The sequence below is a fragment of the Bombina bombina genome, chromosome 10 (assembly GCF_027579735.1).
Source record: "Bombina bombina isolate aBomBom1 chromosome 10, aBomBom1.pri, whole genome shotgun sequence".
Taxonomy (NCBI): Eukaryota; Metazoa; Chordata; class Amphibia; order Anura; family Bombinatoridae; genus Bombina; species Bombina bombina.
Window position 1 is genome coordinate 115,292,481 of NC_069508.1, and position 26,377 is coordinate 115,318,857.

Genomic DNA, 26,377 nt, shown 5'->3' on the forward strand with positions numbered 1-26,377 from the left:
TAGAGCTTGCAAGACATATAATATACGGGGCAGGACATTCATTTTAAATATATTAATTCTCCCCGTCCAGGAAGTTTGTAAGGATCTCCAGGAGGATAGATCCGCTATTAAGCGTCTTTGTAAAGGGATGTAGTTAGTGTTGAATAAATCTTGTGTGTTTTTTGTAAGCTGAATCCCCAAATATTTTAGTGATTTTTCCTGCCATCGGAAAGGACAGATGTTTCTTAGTTGAGTAAGGTGGGCCTGTTCAAGGGAAATATTAAGTATTTCTGATTTTGATTTATTAATTAGAAAATTGGAGGCGAGCTGGAAATCCCTCAGGTGTTGTAGCACATGTGGTAGTGAAGAGAGTGGATTGGTAAGGGTAAATAGGATGTCGTCAGCGTATAACATGATTTTATAGTCTCTTTCTTTAATTCTGACTCCCTCAATGTCTGCATCGTTCCTAATTTTATCCGCCAGAGCTTCCACCGCACACGCAAACAGCAGAGGGGACAGGGGGCACCCCTGTCTCGTACCGTTGCTTATTTGGAAGGGCTGGGACAGCACCCCATTCACCTGAACCCTTGCCGATGGGGAACAGTATAATGCCATGATTTTCGATACAAAAGGGGACCCAATTCCAAATTTTTCTAATATTGACCGCAAAAATTTCCACCGGACGCGGTCAAAAGCTTTCTCCGCGTCCGTGGAAATCAGTACTAGTGGGATATTTTGTGATGTCGCATAATCTATAAGGTCAATGGCTCTCACCGTATTGTCCCTTGCCTCCCTGCCAATAACGAAGCCTACTTGGCCCATATCAATTATCTGGGGAATGACAGGGTTCAGTCTGTTGGCCAGCAATTTAGCAAATATTTTTATATCATTATTTAGCAAGGATATAGGTCTAAAATTTTCCACTCTATCTGTATTCCTACCCGGTTTGGGGAGCACCACTATATGTGCAGCTAGGGATTCCTCTAGAAAGGGGTTCTTTTCCGAAATGGATTGAAATAATTCTAATAATTGGGGAGATAATATATCAGTGAATTTTTTATAGTAGTAGGTTGTAAAGCCGTTAGGGCCAGGTGCTTTCTCATTAGGAAGATCTTTAATTATGCACTTTATTTCCTTTAATGTGAAAGGTTCATTAAGGCGAGTTCTTTCCTCTTCCCCTATATTTGGTAGCATTAGTTGATCTATAAATGTATGGGCGTTATCCGGGGAAGGTTCCTGCAGATTATATAATTTCTCATAATAAGCGCGAAAAGCCTCAGCAATATGTGCAGATGAGGTGCTCTCCCCCCCCCCCCTATGGTCTTTTATTTTCATTATAAAGGATTTATTAGTTTTGCGTTTCAGCTTCCTGGCGAAAAGTCTGCTACATTTGTTGTTACCCTCATAGGACATTTGTTTTAATTTAAGAGCGGATACCTTACACTCTTTGTCGATAATCATATTAAGCTTTCCTCTGTAATCCAGCAAGCTGTCTAGTGTTTGTGTGTCATTTGGGTCTTGTTTATGAGCTTTCTCTAGTTCCTCTATCTTATTCAAAACCGACTCAAAATATGTTCTTTGCTGTTTAATTTGGTGTGCCTTTATACTCATAAGTTCCCCCCTAAGAACCGCCTTATGGGCTCCCCATCGGTATTTAATGTCAATATCTGAATTGGAATTAAACTGGAAGAATTCAACCAGAGCTTTCTCTATTTTTACTGTGTATGTAGGGTCGTCAAGGAGTCTGTCGTCCAACTTCCATAGGTAGCTAGTACCCTCCCTGGTATCCCAATGCATTTTGCAGCGGACCATGGAGTGGTCAGTCCAAGATGTGGGGAGTATCCTACAGTTCTCAACCATTGCTAGACTAGTAACATCCGTGAGGATGTAATCTATCCTGGAATATCTAACATGAGGGTGAGAATAGAATGTGTAATCTTTCACTGTTCTGTTAAGTATTCTCCATGTGTCGTGTAGGGCTAAATCTCTAAGGCACTTTTTTAGCTTATTAATGATTGCGTGTGCGGTAGAGGATGTCCCTGTGGAGTTGTCCAATGTGGGGTCTAATGTACAATTGAGGTCTCCACATACTATCAAGGTGCCCCTCGCTGCGTCTAGTATGGCGTTAGATAAGGATTTAAAAAATGTGTCTTGTGATGTGTTTGGAGCGTAAGCGTTGACCAGTGTTACTTGTTTATGAAACAGCTTGCCCACTAGAATAAGGTATCTCCCTGAAGTATCCTTTATGCACTTGTGGGCTTGAAATGCTATACCCTTCCTAAACAGTATGCCAACCCCACCCTTTTTGGTGTTGTTGGAAGCGTAATAAGAATCTCCGAATTTGTATTTAAACGTCTGGGGTTCTCTATTCTTTAAGAAGTGCGTTTCTTGTATAAAGACCACGTCGCCCTTCCTTTCTTTAAAATCTCTCATAGCTACATGTCTCTTAGATGGACTATTGAGGCCCTTTGCGTTAATGGAAATGAAGGTGATTCCCTTTTGCTTATTTATTGATTCCATATATTATATTGTGTTGAGAGCACCCATAATCACCCAAGGTCCCTGTCTGATAAATGCGTGTAGAGTAATCCCCCCAAGATGTCATGCGCCCCCAACTAGTCTGGAGTTTGTGATATTTGTACGTCAGTCTATGAAAATCTACAAAACTAACAAAAACATATAATAATTTTGTAAAAACAACCATTAAACAGTGAACTGTAAGAACAAAATAATAATTCAGTGCAAGGAAAAAGGTAAAGAAGGAGGAATGCTAAACAACATCTCCCTCTCATGTGAATGTACTTCCCAACCACCCCACAGATCACACAACATTTCACAAAACCAGCATGTTTAGGCATAATGTTTAACTCTTCCCATCCCCACAGAAGTAAATTGCATATTCATTTTTTTAAAAAAAAAAATTTGAAAATTAAACACAATCTCACCCATCAATGTTCCGCTTCATGTCTCTTGGACGGTAGAAATCATGGCATTTTTGTTAACAGAGTCATTTCTGTCCTTTTTTCGTTTGCCAGAGCTCACCAGCTGCCATCGATTTCTTCCCTGAAGTGAGCTCTGATCTGATTGCTCCCCAAGATCATTGCTACCCTGGAGTTCAAAGTCCGGGGGAGTGTTGAAGGTTATGTTTAGTCCCTTAGAAAGAGTCTCTAGGTCGTGGGGTTCTTTATAGGTAAAGGACTTGCCGTCGAATGAAACAACCAAGCTAAAGGGGTACCCCCAACGATATTTAATCTTTTTGTCCCTGAGCACTCTAGTTATAAAAGCAATGTCCCTTCTCCTCTGCAGCGTGTTGGGGCTCAGGTCCAAATAGATTTGTAGATTGTGATCCATGTATAATATGTCTCTTAGTTGGCGGGCAGCAGTCCACACCTCCTCTTTATCTTTGTATCGTAGGAACCTCAGTATCACGTCCCTCGGGGGGGCCTTGTCTGGTGGGGGAGGTCTGAGGGCCCTATGGACCCTATCTAATTCCACATTTGGGGCTTGCTGGTCTTTCTTCAGATGACGAAACAGATCTTGGACATAAGTTTCCAACTCAGTGTTAGTGATTTTCTCTGGTATACCGCGGATCCTTAGATTATTTCTGCGGTTTCTATTGTCCATATCGTCTAGTCTGTCCTGTAGTGCGGACAGTTTAGCTTCATGTATGTTAGCTTGTGTTGTAATTGAATCAGTCAGGGTATTCAGTGTCTCCTGTGTCTCCTCTATATCTTCCAGCCTAAGCCCAATCTCAGAAACCTCTTTTCTTATAGTTGTAAGCTCCGATTTAATTAAATTCTTTAAGGAATCAAAGTCTGTTTTTGAAGGGAGATTGGCAATATCAGATTTTAGTTGATTCATTAGCTCCACTGGAACCACTTGTTGTTGAATGTTATCTGTATGAGTCTGTGTGTTGCTCCCTGTGTCTCTTTGCTCCATATTAGTCGTGTCATTGGTGCAGAAAAAGTTGCTCACAGACACAGGCAGCGTTGCTTGTTTATTAGCTTTATCCATTTTTGGGCCCTTTCTTGATGCCATTGCAATCAAAAAATAAAAGAAAGACAAAAAAATCTCCTTTCCCCTTTTTTTTTATCACTCTTAGGAGTACACTGATCCCCTTCACCAGTATGGATATGGGCGATGCACAATATCTCCCTTGTTCTTATACACACTAGCCGCCCAGCAGTTCAGAATTCCAGAGAAATGAGGATATGAGACTGTGGATATCTTGTTTATTTTCCCTCCCTTGTATTTAAGCCTTACATGTGGGGACCGTGGATAGCATGCCTGGTTTTTCAGTCACTTGTGTCTTATTTGCGCTACTGTTGTGCCCCTGTTGTGGTGTCAGCAAGTTCCTCTATATTTCGTCCAGCCGCATATTTAGAATAACGGGCTTACGCCACGTGGGGGTATAGCTCAGATCGCAGCATGCTTAGAGATGTGTACCCGTTTGGGTTATGTGCGGCAGTATCGGCCGAATTGTCTATTTGTAGCCTACAGGGCAATTTGACAGTGCGCCCTGAGCTAAATATGTTTCCACCTCTGCCGCCCCAGACACCCACACAGAGACCGGGAGGGCTGTTGGTAATGTTTGGCAAGATGGCGCCGGTCCCTGTGAGTGCATGAGCGTAGCTTTACAAAGCGCTGATTACAGACCTGCGGTCACGGCATAGCTCCCCTCAGGGTTCCACGAACGCAGGGTGTCTTTAGATGTGGGTTGTGGCCGTCTGCAGCATCGGTGGCCGGTAACAATATGAGGGAAATGAGTTATCCAGACCGGAGCTCTATCTCAGTGCGGCCATGTTCCGGCACGGCCAGGCTCCGCCTCCGTTCTCTTGCGATCTTTATTTGAAAAGCAGAAATGTAAAGCTTAGGAGTAGTGATGTCGCGAACCTAAAATTTTGCGTTTGCAAACGGCGGACGCGAACTTCCACAACTGTTCGCGAACGGGCGAACCGGGCGAACCGCCATAGACTTCAATAGGCAGGCAAATTTTAAAACCCACAGGGACTCTTTTTGGCCACAATAGTGATGGAAAAGTTGTTTCAAGGGTACTAACACCTGGACTGTGGCATGCCGGAGGGGGATCCATGGCAAAACTCCCATGGAAAATTGAAACAAGTAAAAATATCCCAGTAAAGGGATATAAAAGAGCGCTGGTGTTTAAAAAGAAAACATTATACAATTTAAAACCAAATTATTGTACTATTGATATAGTAGATCAAGTCTACCGTATTAGTCCTGTTTACTGTCCATATGCTGGTGGTAAATAGGGAATAAAGATGTCCTCTTGAAGGGAATAATGAATCAGGCTGCTCCTCTTGATCCCAGAGAGTGTGGAACAACTGTTGAAGAAGAATAGAGAGAGGGCGCCACAATAGCGTGATATTGTCTGGAATGCAGGTACAGATAAAAGAAGATTTTATGCTAAACCGGTTGGTGTGGCACTGTACTGTAACCAGTGCAAAAGAGCAGGCTAGCACTTAACAGTGGCTAGTACACTGTAGGAGCCAGGCTCCAAAGGCACTTGTCCTAGTTGCAACTTGGTGTTTCTCTCCTGTTGTCTGGACTTGTATGGACTTCAGGTGCTGCAAAGGAGTAATCTTATGTGTGTTGTTCAGATGGTATGTATGAACCACAACACAGACAACTTCAAATAAAAATGTCTTTTAATATTTTATGACGCGTTTCTCAACCTACAGGGGTTGTTTCATCAGATAAAAAAGTGAAATTTGCAGGCAGGCCCTGAAACGCACACGTGTGAAGGAAACTGACTGCTATTATTTAACACAGTCAAAAAAGTGTTTTTTTTTTTTAAATCTACACTACTGTTACACCAGATATGAGTTGCACTGGGGTGACACTGTGCCCTGGCAGGCAGGCACTTAAACGCACACGTGTGAAGGAAACTGACTGCTATTATTTAACACAGTCAAAAAAATGTTTTTTTTTTTTTTTAAATCTACACTACTGTTACACCACATATGAGTTGCACTGGGGTGACACTGTGCCCTGGCAGGCAGGCAGGCAGGCACTTAAACGCACACGTGTGAAGGAAACTCACTGCTATTATTTAACACAGTCAAAAAAGTGTTTTTTTTTTTAAATCTACACTACTGTTACACCACATATGAGTTGCACTGGGGTGACACTGTGCCCTGGCAGACAGGCATTTAAACGCACACGTGTGAAGGAAACTGACTGCTATTATTTAACACAGTCAAAAAAGTGTTTTTTTTTTTTTAAATCTACACTACTGTTACACCAGATATGAGTTGCACTGGGGTGACACTGTGCCCTGGCAGGCAGGCACTTAAACGCACACGTGTGAAGGAAACTGACTGCTATTATTTAACACAGTCAAAAAAGTGTTGTCTTTTTTAAATCTACACTACTGTTACACCAGATATGAGTTGCACTGGGGTGACACTGTGCCCTGGCAGGCAGGCACTTAAACGCACACGTGTGAAGGAAACTGACTGCTATTATTTAACACAGTCAAAAAAATGTTGTTTTTTTTAAATGTACACTACTGTTACACCAGATATGAGTGGTGGCACTGGGCAAGTGGGCACAGTATACGCTGTGAGCCTGACACACACGCTGGCAGGCAGGCAACTGCAATTAGATTACACACAAAAAAAAAGCAGCCCTAAAAAGGGCTTTTTGGGGTGCTGTCCTTACAGCAGAGATCAGATGAGTCCTTCAGGACTGTAGTGGACACTGAATACACTAGCCTAGCTATAGATTTCCCTACTAAATCAGCAGCAGCTACACTGTCCCTCCTCTCACTAACAATGCAGCTTCCGAATGAATCTAAAATAGATGCTGTCCAGGAGGTAGGAGGGTCTGGGAGGGAGGGTCTGCTGCTGATTGGCTGGAATGTGCCTGCTGACTGTGAGGTACAGGGTCAAAGTATTACTCAATGATGACGAATAGGGGGCGGATCGAACATCGCATATGTTCGCCCGCCGCGGCGAACGCGAACATGCTATGTTCGCCGGGAACTATTCACCGGCGAACAATTCGCGACATCACTACCTAGGAGCCCATTTTTTGTTTAGCACCTGGGTAGCACTTGCTGATTGGTGGCTTAATGTAGCCATCTAATCAGCAAGCGCTATCCAGGGTGCTGAACCTAAAATGGGCCGGCTCGTAAGCTTTACATTTCAGCTTTTCAAATGAAGATAGCAAAAGAATGAAGAAAAATTTATAATAGGAGTAAATTAGAAAGTTGCTTAAAGTTGCATGCTCTGTCTGAATCATAAAATAAAACATTTGGGTTTAGTATCCCTTTAAATAACTAACATTTTATTTCACTTCTTTCATGAAAAAATAAAGGTTGCTCTTTAAATGGGATGCTAAAAATATATTTGAGAAAAATGAATCAAACAAGTATTTGAAATGTAAACATTGTTAGTTTATTCTCAAATAAATCAATATAATTGTCAATATAACTGACAGTAAACACCTTGAAATTACAAGATATTTTTGTTGAGCTGCTATATAGAATAACATGTCAGCCAAGTCTTAAAGGGACATTCCGGTCCAAAACTAAATTCAGATAGATGAATGACATCTTTGAATATAAATATATTTGCAATAAACATGTATTGGCCAAAAAAAGCTAAAAAAAGCTATTGCTTTTATTAGAAGCATGTTTGCTAATATATGTATATGACAAAAATGTTTCTATTCAAAAAATACCTTTAATGTCCTTTTAAATTTAAAAATGAACAAGGATCAAGAGGAAAAGTAAATCTTTACTAACTTTTATATATATCTCCTGATTCAACTGTTTTATTTAACAGATTAAAACCATAGAAGAATTTGCTCTGGACGTTGCAAATCATTTTCTTACATCATTTGATCATGTCACTGAAGCAAAAATTTACATTCAGGAGGCTCCGTGGAAACGTATGGAAAAGGTACATAAAATATCTTTTGTTTAAAAAGAAATTTTATTCGAAGTTAATATAGAAATAATCAACACTTTTGTGTAATGTGTATTCGATTTTTACTAAAGTAACTAATGAAATGTATCAATCATGTTAAACATTGGTAAATATTAGCTAGAATTTGTTGTTTAAACAGTTTTTATTTTAATTCTAAAAAACCCATTTATTTCTATTGACTAAATTAAGAGTTTTCTGTTTAAATAACGAATGTAAACATTATTTTATGTGGCTAAAGAGTAAAACAAGTATTGGATAAAGCAATGGGGGTTGTGGCGGTTTAGGGGTTAAGTAGTGTAGCATTTATTTAGGGGGGTTATGGAGGTTTAGCATTTAAGTAGCCTAGGGGGTTAATAGTGATGGGAGTTGTGGCGGTTAAAGGGACACTGAACCCAAATTTTTTCTTTCGTGATACAGATAGAGCATGCAATTTTAAGCAACTTTCTGATTTACACCTATAATCAATTTTTTCTTCGTTCTCTTGCTATCTTTATTTGAAAAAGAAGGCATCAAAGCTTTTTTTTGGTTCAGCCCTCTGGACAGCACTTTTTATTGGTGGATGAATGTATCCACCAATCAGCAAGGACAACCCAGGTTGTTCATCAAAAATGGGCCGGCATCTAAACTTACATTCTTGCATTTCAAATAAAGATACCAAGAGAATGAAGAAAATTTGTTAATTGGAGTAAATTAGAAAGTTGCTTAAAATGTCATGATCTATCTGAATAGCGAAAGAAAAAAATTGGGTTCAGTGTCCCTTTAAGAGGTTAATTAGTGCAGAGGATTAATAGTGATAGGGTTGTGGCATTTTAGGGGTTAAGTAGTGTAGCAGGGGTTACTAGAGTAGGGGTTTATTGTGGAGAGGGTTAGCGCGTGAGTATATTTGTATTATTTAATTCACGGCTATTGAAGTCGATGGGTGAATGCGTTTGTGTGGTCGCCATATCTGAAGTTTAGCTTTTTGTGCTTGCTGAGTTTCGAGAGAGTGATAATATTTCACTTTCAGTATGTAATATGTGCGCTGCCCGACGCACGTAAAAAGTTCACTTCTAGCAGGGTTTACAATTGAACGGGAATTACCGCTCCACTTTTAATCTTAGCCCATAAAAGGCTCTTGATATAAGAATTTTTAAACCAACACATTATTCGTTGTACAGAGAGGAGAGACAAGAAATTGTCAGTTTAAGACTTTAGCAATGACTAAAGTTCCTTAGGGTACTTACAAATTATAATTATTTAGAGGGATTTTCCATTGTTTAGAGGGATTTACCCTAGTAATGAGATGTTATGGAAGATTTCTGCCACAGAATACAATATTTCCTTCTTTGATTCCTAGAATGGAATTGGACATGTACACGCATTTATCTATTCTCCTGAAGGAATTCGTTTTTGTGAAGTGGAACAAAAATATGGAGGTAAGGAGTAAAAAAGTGCATTGTAATTATTCAGTCATTTGCAGTGCCAGTTTATAACATAAGAGTATGGTCACGAAAAAATAGATTTTTAGGTCAGATCAAGATTTTTTTTTTGTGGGGGGAGAATATCCTTTTTGCTTTTGCAGTTTGTTTCTAAACCAGATTCACCAGAATGGAACAAAAAGCTTAAAGAAAAAAAGGATTTATAATATATTGGGATATTTAAAGGGACCCTAAATTTCAGATTTTAATATTTCATGATTCAGATAGAGTATACAATTTTAAACAACTTTCTTCTATTATCAAACTGTGCACAATCTTTTTATATGCACACTTTCTGAGGCAACAGCTCCTACTACATGTGCAAGACACATGCACGCTCTTGAGAAGAAAGCAAATTAGATACAGGAAGTAAATTGGAAAGTTATTTAAAATTACATGCTCTATATGATCTCACAGACTGGTGTAAGGAGACACTTGGCTGTATGTAGCCATATTTATGTACACACCGACTGATAGGGTTGCCAGTTTCCCTCCAAAAAATACTGAACAACCTGTAGACCTGTGATTGGGCAAAAGTGGTAAGTGGGTCACACAATAGCCCCTCCCCCAAAGCTTTACCTTTTACCCCATGCACTTTTTATCTTGTTGGTTGCCAGTAGGGACACCCTTAGCATTTGCGGGGCCCTGAGCAAGACAAATTTGCAGGGCCCCACATCCCATTGCTCTTATTCCCTCTCTCCCTGTATGCCCTGCCCCCTGTATGACCCACCCCTGTCATAACAGTCAGTTTTACCTATATATTACATCTACCTTAAACAATTCTTCATAAACTAATACAGGATATACATTGCACCTTCTCATACCCTCACCCCCAATGCGTGGGGTCCTGGGCGGGCGCACCTCTTGCCCTGACCAGAGGGCAGGCCTGCACACACTACAGTGGTTTGACCCATTCTATGACCCTGACTGCCAGCAGCACACAGAGCAGTGTTTTTAATACCTATAATGGCTGCCAGTAAAATACACAGAGCAGCGATTTTACCCTAGTAACACAAACAGAGCAGTACCAATTAGTGCCATATAAGAAAGCAATTCTTTTTTTTTTTTTACCCTTTACCTACATACTTGCAATGCATAGAGGAATAAGAGGCATTTAACATTTAGCTGCCACTCAGTGGACTTAAAAAAAACTGGACATTGAAGTGTACAGATTTTACTGGACAGCCTGCTGAAATACTGGACTGTTCCGTTAAATACTGGACACCTGCTACCCTATCGACTGGTGTGACTACAACCATGTGCAATCCCTTCCAGAGGGTGGTGAAAAAGGTCAAACTTCTAAGAGGATTAATAGCAGCAGTGTATCAATATTCAATAGTATTTTAACACTTTCATTTTTTTAATTCCAAATTTCTGTTTTTGTCACCTAATTAACTGTCATGAATCTTTGTAGTTTGTTATGGGCCAGATTACAATTTCAGTGCAATATTTCGTTTCTGCAAAAGCGATATTTGTGCTCAACGTAATAATAAGTATTACAAGTGAGGTGCAATGTGAACGCGAGGTGCACGGAAGCATTCCGTGCACGAGAGCACCCTTCCATAGGCTCCAATGGGAGCCTCATTCTCATGCTGTCAGACATGACATGAGAACTAGCGGAGCGAAGGGGAAAAGTCGCGCAGGAATGAGCAGCAAATATAAATATATATGTATATGAATATATATATATATATTTATGTGTTTATATGTGTATATACACATATTAACACATAAATATATATGTTTATAAGCATATACATATATATTTACAGAGAACACACAGTCCCCATAGACCGCAATGTAAAGACACTTTTCAGTGCCGTTTTTTTCAAACACCCCACTCCAACCAACTTTAGCCCCTTATAACTGCTTCATGCAGTTACTTTATTAAAAAATAAAGATGCTAATATTTTTGTTTTTTTAATAAAGATTGCTACACTTTCTTTTGGGGGCAATTTGGGGGACATTTAGAAAATTAATAAAAAATTGTGGAAACCACAACTGTACTGGATGTGCCAGTATATAGTATCAACTCATATCTTAGTGAGCTCTATAAGTGAAAGTGACTATAATATACAGAAACACAAAATATATAGATACTATATAGTGCTAAAAAAGATAATTGTGTTAAAAAGTATAATAGTGATCCCTAAATCAAAATAGAAGGGATAAAAATGTGTATAAGTGATAATGATCAGTGTAAAAACAACAATAGTGAAAAAACGGAAACATAATTACATAAAGTCCATGGGGCCGATTTATTAAGATGGGGCCCTGCCCAACATTGGTAAATGCCGACAGCATACACTGTCGGCATTTAACATTGCACAAGAATTTCTAGTGAAATGTCAGCCGCTAGCAGGAGGTGTCAATCATCCTGATTGTATCTGATTGGCTGATTGCTGTCCACCGCCTCAGATAAGTTAAGAAGCAGCGGCCTTAAGATCGCTGCTTCTTAACTTATGTTTCCGGCGAGCCTAACAACTCGCGCAGAAACTGCTGTATTCGCAGCATGTGAAATCGGCCCCCATGTGTGAATCAAGTAAAAAAAGGGCTGCTCCTCTTCACAAAAAGCATCTCCCACAGTGAGATGGTAGAGATTATCTAAAAAAATGAAAGAAAAAACAGAATTTATGCTTACCTGATAAATTTCTTTCTCTTGTGATGTATCGAGTCCACGGATTCATCCATACTTGTGGGATATTCTCCTTCCCAACAGGAAGTGGCAGAGAGAGCACCCACAGCAGAGCTGTCTATATAGCTCCTCCCTTAGCTCCACCCCCCAGTCATTCGACCGAAGGCTAGGAAGGAAAAGGAGAAACAATAGGGTGAAGTGGTGACTGAAGTTTTTTTTAAATAAAAATATACTACCTGTCTTAAATAGACAGGGCGGGCCGTGGAATCGATACATCACAAGAGAAAGAAATTTATCAGGTAAGCATAAATTCTGTTTTCTCTTGTAAGATGTATCGAGTCCACGGATTCATCCATACTTGTGGGATACCAATACCAAAGCTTTAGGACACGGATGAAGGGAGGGACAAGACAGGTACCTTAAACGGAAGGCACCACTGCTTGTAGAACCTTTCTCCCAAAAATAGCCTCCGAAGAAGCAAAAGTATCGAATTTGTAAAATTTGGAAAAAGTATGAAGCGAAGACCAAGTCGCCGCCTTACAAATCTGTTCAACAGAAGCCTCATTTTTAAAAGCCCATGTGGAAGCCACTGCTCTAGTAGAATGAGCAGTAATTCTTTCAGGAGGCTGCTGGCCAGCAGTCTCATAAGCCATACTGATGATGCTTTTCAGCCAAAAAGAAAGAGAGGTAGCCGTAGCCTTTTGACCTCTCCGCTTACCAGAATAGACAACAAACAATGAAGATGTTTGACGGAAATCTTTGGTTGCTTGTAAGTAGAACTTTAAAGCACGAACCACATCAAGATTGTGCAACAGATGTTCCTTCTTTGAAGAAGGATTAGGACACAGTGAAGGAACAACAATTTCCTGATTGATATTCCTATTAGAAACAACCTTAGGAAGGAATCCAGGTTTGGTACGTAAAACCACCTTATCTGCATGGAAAACAAGATAAGGTGAGTCACACTGTAAAGAAGATAACTCAGAAACTCTTCGAGCCGAAGAGATAGCTACTAAAACAAAAGTTTCCAAGATAGAAGCTTAATATCTATGGAATGCATAGGTTCAAACGGAACCCCTTGAAGTACTTTAAGAACCAGGTTTAGGCTCCATGGTGGAGCAACAGGTTTAAATACAGGATTGATCCTGACCAAGGCCTGACTAAATGCTTGAACGTTTGGAACATCTGCCAGACGTTTGTGTAAAAGAATACACAAAGCAGATATTTGTCCCTTTAAGGAACTAGCTGATAATCCCTTCTCCAATCCTTCTTGGAGAAAGGACAAAATTCTAGGAATCCTAATCTTACTCCATGAGTAACCCTTGGATTCACACCAACAAAGATATTTGCGCCAAATCTTATGATAGATTTTCCTGGTAACAGGCTTTCTAGCCTGAATCAGGGTATCAATGACCGACTCAGAGAAACCACACTTTGATAGAATCAGTCGTTCAATCTCCAAGCAGTCAGACGCAGAGAAATTAGATTTGGATGCTTGAACGGACCTTGGATTAGAAGGTCCTGCCTCATTGGCAGAGTCCACGGTGGAACAGATGACATGTCCACCAGGTCTGCATACCAAGTCCTGCGTGGCCACGCAGGCGCTATCAGAATCCCTGAAGCTCTCTCCTGCTTGATTCTGGCAACCAGATGTGGGAGGAGAGGAAATGGTGGAAATACATAAGCCAGATTGAAGGACCAGGGCACTGCTAGAGCATCTATCAGTACCGCCTGGGGATCCCGGGACCTGGACCCGTAACAAGGAAGTTTGGCGTTCTGTCGGGACGCCATCAGATCCAATTCTGGTGTGCCCCATAGCTGAGTCAGCTGGGCAAATACCTCCGGATGGAGCTCCCACTCCCCCGGATGAAAAGTCTGACGACTTAGGTAATCCGCCTCCCAGTTCTCTACCCCTGGGATATGAATTGCTGAGAGATGGCAAGAGTGATCCTCCCCCCATCGGATTATTTTGGTTACCTCCATCATCGCTAGAGAACTCCGTGTTCCTCCTTGATGATTGATATAAGCTACAGTCGTGATGTTGTCCGACTGAAATCTGATGAATTTGGCCGCAGCTAGCTGAGGCCACGCCTGAAGCGCATTGAATATCGCTCTCAGTTCTAGAATGTTTATCGGGAGGAGAGCTTCCTCCCGAGACCATAAGCCCTGTGCTTTCAGGGAATTCCAGACTGCACCCCAGCCTAGCAGGGTGGCATCTGTCGTTACTATGAGCCACTCTGGCCTGCGGAAACACATTCCCTGAGACAGGTGGTCCCGAGACAACCACCAGAGAAGAGAATCTCTGGTCTCTTGGTCCAGATGCAGTTGAGGAGATAAATCTGCATAATCCCCATTCCACTGTTTGAGCATGCATAGTTGCAGTGGTCTGAGGTGTAGGCGGGCATAAGGAACTATGTCCATTGCCGCTACCATGAGTCCGATTACCTCCATACACTGAGCCACTGATGGCCGAGGAATGGAATGAAGAGCTCGGCAAGTGATTAAAAGTTTTGATTTTCTGACCTTCATCAGAAATATTTTCATTTCTACCGAGTCTATCAGAGTCCCTAGGAAGGAAACTCTTGTGAGAGGGATGAGAGAACTCTTTTTTATGTTCACCTTCAACCCGTGAGATCTCAGAAAAGCCAACACGATGTCCATGTGAGACTTGGCTAGCTGGAAAGTCGACGCCTGAATTAAGATGTTGTCTAGATAAGGCGCCACTGCTATACCCCGCGGTCTTAGAACCGCCAAAAGGGACCCTAGCACCTTTGTGAAAATTCTGGGAGCCGTGGCCAACCCGAAGGGAAGGGCCACAAACTGGTAATGCCTGTCCAGAAAGGCGAATCTGAGGAATTGATGATGATCTCTGTGAATAGGGATGTGTAGATATGCATCCTTTAAGTCCACGGTAGTCATATATTGACCCTCCTGGATCAGAGGAAGAATAGTCTCCATCTTGAAAGATGGTACTCTAAGGAATTTGTTTAGAATTTTGAGATCCAAGATTGGTCTGAAAGTTCCCTCTTTTTTGGGAACCACAAACAGGTTGGAGTAAAAACCTAGCCCTTGTTCCACTCTTGGAACTGGGCGGATCACTCTCATGGTATGTAGGTCTTCTACACAGCGTAAGAACGCCTCTCTCTTTGTCTGGTTTGCAGACAATTGAGAAATGTGAAATCTCCCCCTTGGGGGGGAGTCTTTGAAGTCCAGAAGATATCCTTGGGACACAATTTCTAAAGCCCAGGAATCGTGAACATCTCTTGCCCAAGCCTGAGCAAAGAGAGAGAGTCTGCCCCCTACTAGATCCGGTCCCGGATCGGGGGCTACCCCTTCATGCTGTCTTAGAGGCAGCAGCAGGCTTCTTGGTCTGTTTACCTTTGTTCCAAGCCTGGTTAAGTCTCCAGACTGACTTGGATTGGACAGAATTCCCCTCTTGCTTTGCTGCAGGGGAAGCTGAAGCGGGACCACCCTTGAAGTTCCGAAAGGAACAAAAATTATTTTGTTTGGTCCTCATCTTATTTGTTTTATCCTGAGGGAGGGCATGGCCTTTCCCTCCAGTGATGTCTGAAATAATTTCTTTCAGTGCAGGCCCGAATAGGGTCTTTCCTTTGAAAGGGATGTTCAACAATTTAGATTTTGATGACACATCAGCAGACCAGGACTTAAGCCATAACGCCCTGCATGCTAAAATGGCAAAACCTGAATTCTTTGCCGCTAATTTAGCCATTTGGAAAGCGGCATCTGTAATGAAAGAATTTGCCAGCTTAAGGGCCTTAATTCTATCCATAATATCCTCTAATGGAGTCTCCACCTGGAGAGCCTCTTCTAGAGCCTCAAACCAGAAAGCAGCTGCAGTAGTTACAGGAACAATGCATGCAATAGGTGGAGAAGAAAACCTTGATGAACAAACATTTTCTTTAGGAGACCCTCTAATTTTTTATCCATAGGATCTTTGAAAGCACAACTGTCTTCGATAGGTATAGTTGTACGCTTAGCAAGAGTAGAAATAGCTCCCTCCACCTTAGGAACAGTCTGCCACGAGTCCTGTATGGTGTCAGATATGGGAAACATTTTCTTAAAAACAGGAGGGGGAGCGAACGGAATACCTGGTCTATCCCACTCCTTAGTAACAATAGTCACAATCCTCTTAGGGACTGGAAAAACATCAGTGTAAACAGGAACCTCTAAGTATCTGTCCATTTTACACAATTTCTCTGGGACCACTATAGGGTCACAATCGTCTAGAGTAGCTAATACCTCCTTGAGCAATAAGCGGAGGTGTTCAAGCTTAAATTTAAAGGCCGTCAGATCAGAATCTGTCTGAGGGAGCGTCTTTCCTGAATCAGAAATCTCTCCCTCAGATAACAAATCCCTTACCCCTACTTCAGAACATTGTGAGGGTATATCGGATACGGCTACTAAAGCGTCAGACGGCTCAGCATTTGTTCTTAACCCAGAGCTGTCACGCTTTCCTTGTAAACCAGGCAGTTTAGAGAAAACCTCTGTGAGGGTTTTATTCATAACTGTGGCCATGTCTTGTAAAGTAAATGAATTAGACGCACTAGAGGTACTTGGCGTCACTTGTAAGGGGCATTAATGGTTGTGACACTTGGGGAGAGCTAGATGCTAAACCCTCATTTCCTTCTAACTGAGAATCATCTATTGCAATATTTTTAAGTGCTAAAATATGCTCTTTATAATTTATAGACATATCAGTGCAAGTGGGACACATTCTAAGAGGGGGTTCCACAATGGCTTCTAAACACATAGAACAAGGATTTTCCTTGGTGTCAGACATGTTAAAGAGGCTAGTAATGTAACAAGCAAGCTTGGAAAACACTTTAATCAAAGTAAATAACACTTAGACAAAAACGGTACTGTGCCTTTAAGAGGAAAAAAAAAAAAAAAAGCTGCACAAACTCTGCAAAACAGTGTAAAAAAGCAGTAAACAAAATGAAATGTTTACAGTAGCATCATAAAGCCTTAGTAACTTTGCACCACTATGCAAATAAACAATTAACCCCTTAATGTAAAAACCGGATTAAAAAAAACGTCAAAACCGGTAAAATAACGTTCAGCACCTTGCCACAGCTCTGCTGTGGCGCCTACCTGCCCTTTATGAACGATTTGTGGGGGGGAAAAACTCTTTACAGCCCTCAAATACAGCAGGAATCTCTAGAGAAGTAGCTGGATGCTTCTGAGGTAAATAAACTGTGCAACTGAAAGTAGGCCCCTCCCACCTCACTCGATGTTATGGGGCCTAAAAAACACCACAGAGTGTTTCTTAAACTAGCCATGTGGGTTAATAACCCTTAAACAAGCCACAAAGACCCCTTAAAGTCCCTCAAAAAATGTTATATTTGTAATTAAACCAAAACGTTTTTTCCTATTAGTGTCACCAGTAACTATGAGCCCTTTATGCAAGCTTGGATTCCTCTTTTACTGAATACAGCTTACCTTTCCCTCATGGGGATATTGCCAGCCTTTTCTAGAAATAACAGTCTGTCTAGAAAAAAATAGGCTGAACATACCTTAATGACGGAATTGCTGGGGCTGCTATGCATTGCTTTTGCCTTTGATTTTACTTGCCAATAAAGCCGTTTGTGTTCAAGTTTCAAGAATTGCCGGAATCCTTTTCATTTCTTTGTCTTCATACCTTACTGCAGTTTAGCCTGCAAACTGTTCCCCCAACTGAAGTTTTCCTGTACTCTTCAGCCCTTGTGAGAACAGCAGTGGATCTTAGTTACAAAAAGATTATCATCCTCCTTGCAGAAATCTTCATCCCTTTTCTGCCAGAGAGTAAATAGTACACACCGGTACCATTTAAAATAACAAACTTTTGCTTGAAAAAATAAAAACTAACATTTTTGTCACCACATTCACTTTGCCCTTCCTAGCAGTTAAGTAGGCAGAGAGAATGACAGGGGGGTGGAGCTAAGGGAGGAGCTATATAGACAGCTCTGCTGTGGGTGCTCTCTCTGCCACTTCCTGTTGGGAAGGAGAATATCCCACAAGTATGGATGAATCCGTGGACTCGATACATCTTACAAGAGAAAGAGGGTGCCCCAATGGTGAAGTATGTCTTCACGGTCACAAAACACACAGAAAGAGTAAACAGACTACCCATAAGCAGTCATGCACTCGATAGTGCAAAAAAAGCAGGCTGAACCATCAGAGCCATCCAGCTGACTCACACTCTGGTATCCACGGTAAGTAGAAGACAGCGCAATGGACAACAGACTAGGAGCTGTACACTGGGGTCTCTGATAGTATAATACACCAACTGAACAATCAATAGCTGATGCCAGAGAGAGGACTAAACTTCCACCCCCAGAAAAAAGTCGTTCAAGAGTGTATGTTAAAACAACAGGTTTAATAAAATTTACAACGCGTTTCTCAGTATAAAAACTGTTTACTCAGGAGATAGTCATTATTTTATTAAATCTGTTGTTTTAAAAGGACAGTCTACACCTTGGTCATCTTAAAGTCTTACCATAGATTAAGCTGCAAATAGCCTCCAGCACCACTTTTATATCATTCAGCAGGAACAGTAAAAAAGTTATTTTAAAATGAATATTGTTTCTGGTCACTTTGAAATGGCTGCCAAGCTCATCCCCCTGATGACATCATGATCTGGGCTGCATATGGTATACAATCACAAAAGGCTCACTAGTTGGATTCAACAGACTGTCAATGCTATTCAGCAGAGTGTCTAGATGCAGCCCAGATTGTAATGTCATCAGTGAGCGGAGCTTGGCAGCCATTTCAAACTGACCAGAAACAATATTCATTTTAAAATAACTTTTTTACTGTTCCTGCTGCATGATATAGAAAAGATGCAGGAGGATATTTGTAGCTTAAAGGGACATGAAACCCAAACATTTTCTTTCATGCTTCAGATAGGGAATACAATTTTAAACAACTTACCAATTTACTTCTATTATTTAATTTGCTTCCTTCTCTTGTTATCATTTGCTGAATGGTTTATATAGCAAGCTCAGAAGCAGCAGAGACCCTAGGTTCTAGCTGCTCATTGGTGGCTGCATATATATATCGATTGTGATTGGCTCACCCATGTGTTCAGTTAGAAACCAGTAGTGCATTGCTGCTCCTTCAACAAAGCATTCCAAGAGAATGAAACAAATTAGATAATAGAAGTAAATTATAAAGTTGTTTAAAATTGTATTCTCTATCTGAATCATGAAAGAAAATTTTTGGGCTTCATGTCCCTTTAATCTAAGGTAAAACTTTAAGATGACTAAGGTGTAGACTGTCCCTTTAACATACGCTCTTGAGCGACTTTTTTCTGGGGTGGAGTCCTCTCTCTGCCATCAGCAATTGATTGTACGGTTGGTGTATGATACTATTAGAGACCCCAGTGTTTTACCTTCCTTAGTATACAGCTCCTAGTCTGTCGTTCATTTCGCTGTCTTCTACTTACCGTGGATACCGGAGTGTGAGTCAGCTGGATGGCTCTGAAGTTTCCACTTCCTTTCTTTACACTATTGAGTGCATGACAGTTTGTGAGTAGTCAACTCTTTCTCTGTGTTTTGTGACCGTGACGACGTACTTCACTATTGGGGGGCCCTCTTTCTCTTTCATTCCTTTAAAAAATTAACCAGAGGTTTGACTTCTGGTTAATTTTGTGAGCGCAAATTGCTACCGCAAACTGACGGTAGCAATAACCAGCCACTTGTAATGGCTAGTTATTTATCGTGCACCCACAAACAGGCAAATTAGAGAACCACTTGTAATGGCTGGTTATTTATTGTGCACCCACAAACGGGCAAATTAGAGAACCACTTGTAATGGCTAGTTATTTATCGTGCACCCACAAACAGGCAAATTAGAGAACCACTTGTAATGGCTGGTTATTTATTGTGCACCCACAAACGGGCAAATTAGAGAACCACTTGTAATGGCTGGTTATTTATTGTGCACCCACAAACGGGCAAATTAGAGAACCACTTGTAATGGCTGGTTATTTATTGTGCACCCACAAACAGGCAAATTAGAGAACCACTTGTAATGGCTGGTTATTTATTGTGCACCCACAAACGGGCAAATTAGAGAACCACTTGTAATGGCTAGTTATTTATCGTGCACCCACAAACAGGCAAATTAGAGAACCACTTGTAATGGCTGGTTATTTATCGTGCACCCACAAACAGGCAAATTAGAGAACCACTTGTAATGGCTGGTTATTTATTGTGCACCCACAAACGGGCAAATTAGAGAACCACTTGTAATGGCTGGTTATTTATCGTGCACCCACAAACAGGCAAATTAGAGAACCACTTGTAATGGCTGGTTATTTATCGTGCACCCACAAACAGGCAAATTAGAGAACCACTTGTAATGGCTGGTTATTTATCGTGCACCCACAAACGGGCAAATTAGAGAACCACTTGTAATGGCTGGTTATTTATCGTGCACCCACAAACGGGCAAATTAGAGAACCACTTGTAATGGCTGGTTATTTATCGTGCACCCACAAACAGGCAAATTAGAGAACCACTTGTAATGGCTGGTTATTTATCGTGCACCCACAAACAGGCAAATTAGAGAACCACTTGTAATGGCTGGTTATTTATCGTGCACCCACAAACGGGCAAATTAGAGAACCACTTGTAATGGCTGGTTATTTATCGTGCACCCACAAACAGGCAAATTAGAGAACCACTTGTAATGGCTGGTTATTTATCGTGCACCCACAAACAGGCAAATTAGAGAACCACTTGTAATGGCTGGTTATTTATTGTGCACCCACAAACGGGCAAATTAGAGAACCACTTGTAATGGCTGGTTATTTATCGTGCACCCACAAACAGGCAAATTAGAGAACCACTTGTAATGGCTGGTTATTTATCGTGCACCCACAAACAGGCAAATTAGAGAACCACTTGTAATGGCTGGTTATTTATCGTGCACCCACAAACGGGCAAATTAGAGAACCACTTGTAATCTAGCCCTTAGTGTTTTTTTGAGAAGACTCATGTATATTTTTTTATTTCACAGGTCGCCCTGTTATTTACTCTGGAATCAAAGAGTTAAGAATCCTAAAAACCACACAGTCTGGATTTGAGGGTTTTTTGAAAGATCGGTATACAACCCTCCCTGAAGTGAAAGATCGATGCTTTTCAACTGTTGTGAACTGCAAATGGAAATACAGTACCTCTAAAGTAGTTGACTTTGATAACATATGGTAAGTCTAACTGCAGTCTTTTGTGTCTCACTCAGTGTCCGGCTGGTATTTGGGGCAGAGGGGCAAGGCTGATTTTTCTTTAAATTTGTCCTAAATGAAATGGCTTAAACAAAACATCATCAAATGCAACTGAGATTATAGTAATAAAAAGATCTTAAGGGACATGAAACCCACATTTTTTATTTAACAATTAAATAGAGCATACAATTTAAACAGTTTATGCCTGTTATCAAATTTGCTTCATTCTTTTGATATCCTTTGTTGAAGGAGCAGCAATGCACTACTGGGAGCAGCTAACTCAACACATTGGATGAGCCAGCAATACGAGTAATATATGTGCAGCAACCAATCAGCAGCTAGGTCCCAGAAGTAGATTGCTGCTCTTGAGCTTACCTAGTTATGCTTTTCAACAAAGGATATCAAAAGAATAAAGCAAATTAGATAACAGATAACACAAGTAGATGCAGCAAAGCTGTAAAAAGCTGACTAGAAAATATCACATGAATATCTCTATGTAAAAAAGGAACACATTTTACCTCAAATTTCCTAAGTATTCACACTCCACTGTTAAGCAGCAAATCAGTATGCTTGTCCCAGGACTTGCTAGGGAGTGTGCATCTGTCATGTGCTGGCACAGTCATGTTATTGTTCCTATTCAGTTTAAGTAAGTTCTATGAAATCTCATGAGATCACAGCAAAGGCAAAGCATTACCTCAGCACTGCTGATGCTGATTGTCTGCTGTTTTTTGGGGGGGTTTCAACTTGCAGCTGAAGTATAACTGTTTACACAGCACTTACTCTGGTGAGCTGAGTTATCTTTGAAGTAAAATATCTTCCTTTTTTAATATAGAAATGCTTAGGTGATATTTTCATGTCAGCTTTTTACATTTATGCTGCATCCCTTTCAAGTGATTTAGCATATGAGTATTATGTCTCTTTAAGAAACAGCAGTCTTAAGACCATTGCTTCTTAACGATTGGCTGCACGCTCACTTAAGCACCACAAGAGCCCCAAAGCTGCATCCACGGCTTCATAAATGGATCCTGTATGATCAATAGATGAGCCTATTAGATCTTCTACTATTAGATCTTCTACTATTAGATCTTCTACTTTCAGCTGCAAGGCTGCTTTTATTTAGATCTACATTCAGAACCAATCAAAAACATTTCATAGCAGTCTCTTCTGGGTAATTAAAAGGCAGCGCACAATATATACTTTTAACACTTATTTACCAACGGGAGTGTATAGTTAAAGGGATGCTCCAATGCAAATAGTACATGCACTAATACGTTAGAGCATGTTATTTTTAAATTACTGTCAAGCAAACTATCAGCTAGATTACAAGTTTTTGTCGGTAATGGTGTGCGGTGCTAACGAGCCTTTTTTTCTCACTGCTCACTTAAGACAATGCTGGTATTACGAGTTTTCTGCAAGCCGGCGTTAGCCTCAGAAAAGTGAGTGTTGAGCAAAATTTAGCTCCACATCTCACCTCAATACCAGCGTTGCTTAAGTCAGCGGTGAGCTGGCTGAACGTGCTTGTGCATGATTTCCCCATAGGAAACAATGGGGCTGAGCTGGCTGAAAAAAACCTAACACCTGCACAAAAGCAGCGTTCAGCTCCTAACGCAGCCCCATTGTTTCCTATGGGGAAATAAAAGTTATGTCTACACCTAACACCCTAACATGAACCCCGAGTCTAAACACCCCTAATCTTACACTTATTAACCCCTAATCTCCTGCCCCCGACATCGTCGCCACCTACATTATATTATTAACCCCTAATCTGATGCCCCCAACATCGCCGAACCCTACATTTTATTTATTAACCCCTAATCTGCCCCCCCAACGTTGCCGCAACTATATTAAATTTATTAACCCCTAATCTTCTTCTGCCAACGTCGCCGCCACTATAATACATGTATTAACCCCTAAACCTAAGTCTAACCCTAACCCTAACACCCCCCTAACTTAAATATAATTTAAATACATCTAAATAAATTTACTATAATTAACTCAATTATTCCTATTTAAAACTAAATACTTACCTGTAAAATAAACCATAAGCTAGCTACAATATAACTAATAGTTACATTGTAGCCATCTTAGGATTTATATTTATTTTACAGGCAGCTTTGTATTTATTTTAGCTAGGTAGAATAGTTATTAAATAGTTATTAACTATTTAATAGCTACCTAGTTAAAATAAGTACAAATTTACCTGTAAAATAAATCCTAACCTAAATTACATTTACACCTAACACTACACTATAATTAAATTAATTACATAAACTAACTACAGTTAACTACAATTAAAATAAATAAACTAAAGTACAAAAAACAACAAACACTAAATTACAGAAAATAAAAAATAATTACAATTTTTTTAAGCTAATTACACCTAATCTAATCACCCTAATAAAAAAAAAAAAAAAAAAAAAAACCTAAAATAATAAAATTCCCTACCCTATACTAAATTACAAATAGCCCTTAAAAGGGCCTTTTGCGGGGAATTGCCCCAAAGTAATCAGCTCTTTTACCTGTAAAAAAAATACAATACCCCCCCAACATTAAAACCCACCACCCACACACCCAACCCTACTCTAAAACCCACCCAATCCCCCCTTAATAAAACCTAACACTACCCCCTTGAAAATCACCCTACCTTGAGACGTCTTCACCCAGCCGGGCACAAGTGGACCTCCAGAGGGGCAGAAGTCTTCATCCGATCTGGCCAGAAGAGGACATCCAGACCGGCAGAAGTCTTCATCCAGGCGGCATCTTCTATCTTCTTCCATCCGGAGCGGAGCGGGTCCATCTTGAAGACATCCGACGCGGAACATCCTCTTCCATCCGACGGCGACTGAAGAATGAAGGTTCCTTTAAGTGACGTCATCTAAGATGGCGTCCCTTCAATTCCGATTGGCTGATAGAATCCTATCAGCCAATCGGAATTAAGGTAGGAAAAATCCTATTGGCTGATGCAATCAGCCAATAGAATTGAAGTTCAATCCTATTGGCTGATCCAATAAGCCAATAGGATTGAGCTCACATTCTATTGGCTGTTCCAATCAGCCAATAGAATGCAAGCTCAATTCTATTGGCTGATTACATCAGCCAATAGGATTTTTCCTACCTTAATTCCGATTGGCTGATAGGATTCTATCAGCCAATCGGAATTGAAGGGACACCATCTTGGATGACGTCACTTAAAGGAACCTTCATTCTTCAGTTGCCGTCGGATGGAAGAGGATGCTCCGCGTCGGATTCAAGATGGACCGGCTCCGCTTCGGATGGAAGAAAATAGAAGATGCCGTCTGGATGAAGACTTCTGCCGGTCTGGATGTCCTCTTCTGGCCGGATCGGATGAAGACTTCTGCCCCTCTGGAGGTCCACTTGCGCCCGGCTGGGTGAAGACGTCTCAAGGTAGGGTGATCTTCAAGGGGGTAGTGTTAGGTTTTATTAAGGGGGGATTGGGTGGGTTTTAGAGTAGGGTTGGGTGTGTGGGTGGTGGGTTTTAATGTTGGGGGGGTATTGTATTTTTTTTTACAGGTAAAAGAGCTGATTACTTTGGGGCAATTCCCAGCAAAAGGCCCTTTTAAGGGCTATTTGTAATTTAGTATAGGGTAGGGAATTTTATTATTTTATTAGGGGGATTAGATTAGGTGTAATTATCTTTAAAAAATTGTAATTATTTTTTTATTTTCTGTAATTTAGTGTTCGTTGTTTTTTGTACTTTAGTTTATTTATTTTAATTGTAGTTAATTGTAGTTAGTTTAAGTAATTAATTTAATGATAGTGTAATGTTAGGTGTAATTGTAATTTAGGTTAGGATTTATTTTACAGGTAAATTTGTACTTATTTTAACTAGGTAGCTATTAAATAGTTAATAACTATTTAATAACTATTCTACCTAGTTAGAATAAATACAAAGTTGCCTGTAAAATAAATATAAATCCTAAGATGGCTACAATGTAACTATTAGTTATATTGTAGCTATCTTAGGGTTTATTTTACAGGTAAGTATTTAGTTTTAATTAGGATTAATTTATTTAATTGTAGTAATTTTATTTCATTTTATTTAAATTATATTTAAGTTAGGGGGGGTTAGACTTAGGGTTAGACTTAGGTTTAGGGGTTAATAAATTTAATATAATAGCGGCGACGGGGGCGGCAGATTAGGGGTTAATAAATGTAGGTAGCTGTCGGCTATGTTAGGGACGGCAGATTAGGGGTTAATAAAATTTAACTAGTGTTTGCGAGGGCGAGTGCGGCGGTTCAGGGGTTAATATATTTATTACAGTGGCGGCAATGTCCGGTTGGCAGATTAGGGGTTAAACATTTTATTTAAGTGTTTGCAATGTGGGGGGGGGGCTCGGTTTAGGGGTTAATAGGTAGTTTATGGTTGTTAGTGTACTTTTTATCACTTTAGTTAAGAGTTTTGTGTTACGGAGTTAGCCCATAAAACTCTTAACTACTGACTTTTAAATGCGGTAGGAGTCTGAACAGGAGAGGGTCTACCGCTCACTTTTTCCAGCAATCGTAATACCGGCATTAGGAAAATCCCATTAAAAAGATAGGATACGCAATTGACGTAAGGGGATTTGCGGTATGCGAAAATCGCGGAAAAAAAGTGAGCGGTACACCTGTACCTGCCAGACTCGTAATACCAGCGGGCGTTAAAAAGCAGCGTTGCGACCCCTCAACGCTGCTTTTTAAGGCTAACGCAAGACTCGTAATATAGGCGTATGTCTTTAACCCCTAAAAGTATTGAAGCTCCCAAGCAGGAAACTGATGGTGAGTCAATCAGAACCGTCAGTCCCACAACTTGCCAATCACTGTTTGTATACTGCTCAGGAGCTATAATGTATGCAGATCACAAGTAGAGCTTTACCTTTGTATTAAACCCCTTTGCAAAGGTTAAAGGGCAAGTAAATTTGCATTAATTAAAATCTCCGTCCATATTCATTTTTATCTTTACATTTTAACCGCATATTTTATTATTTAAAAATAATCATGTTTATATGATATTTATATGTAGCTACTAAATTCATCCCTTTCCATAATTATCTCTATGTGTTGGTGTTTGAGTAAACAGTGAGAAATGAGATAAGGAAGACTTTGTGTAAGTAATTAGAGAGATAAT

At 40.4% G+C, this 26,377-nt stretch overlaps 1 protein-coding gene across 1 annotated transcript in view; it reads left to right on the plus strand.

Moving 5' to 3' along the window:
• LOC128640866 (uricase) overlaps nucleotides 1–26,377 on the plus strand; it is a 66,768-nt gene that overhangs the window by 17,129 nt on the left and 23,262 nt on the right. Inside the window, exons 3-5 of the mRNA XM_053693310.1 lie at nucleotides 7,791–7,907; nucleotides 9,271–9,349; nucleotides 21,048–21,234. Of these exons, the coding sequence (XP_053549285.1) occupies nucleotides 7,791–7,907; nucleotides 9,271–9,349; nucleotides 21,048–21,234 (383 nt within the window). The remainder of the gene's footprint in view (nucleotides 1–7,790; nucleotides 7,908–9,270; nucleotides 9,350–21,047; nucleotides 21,235–26,377) is intronic.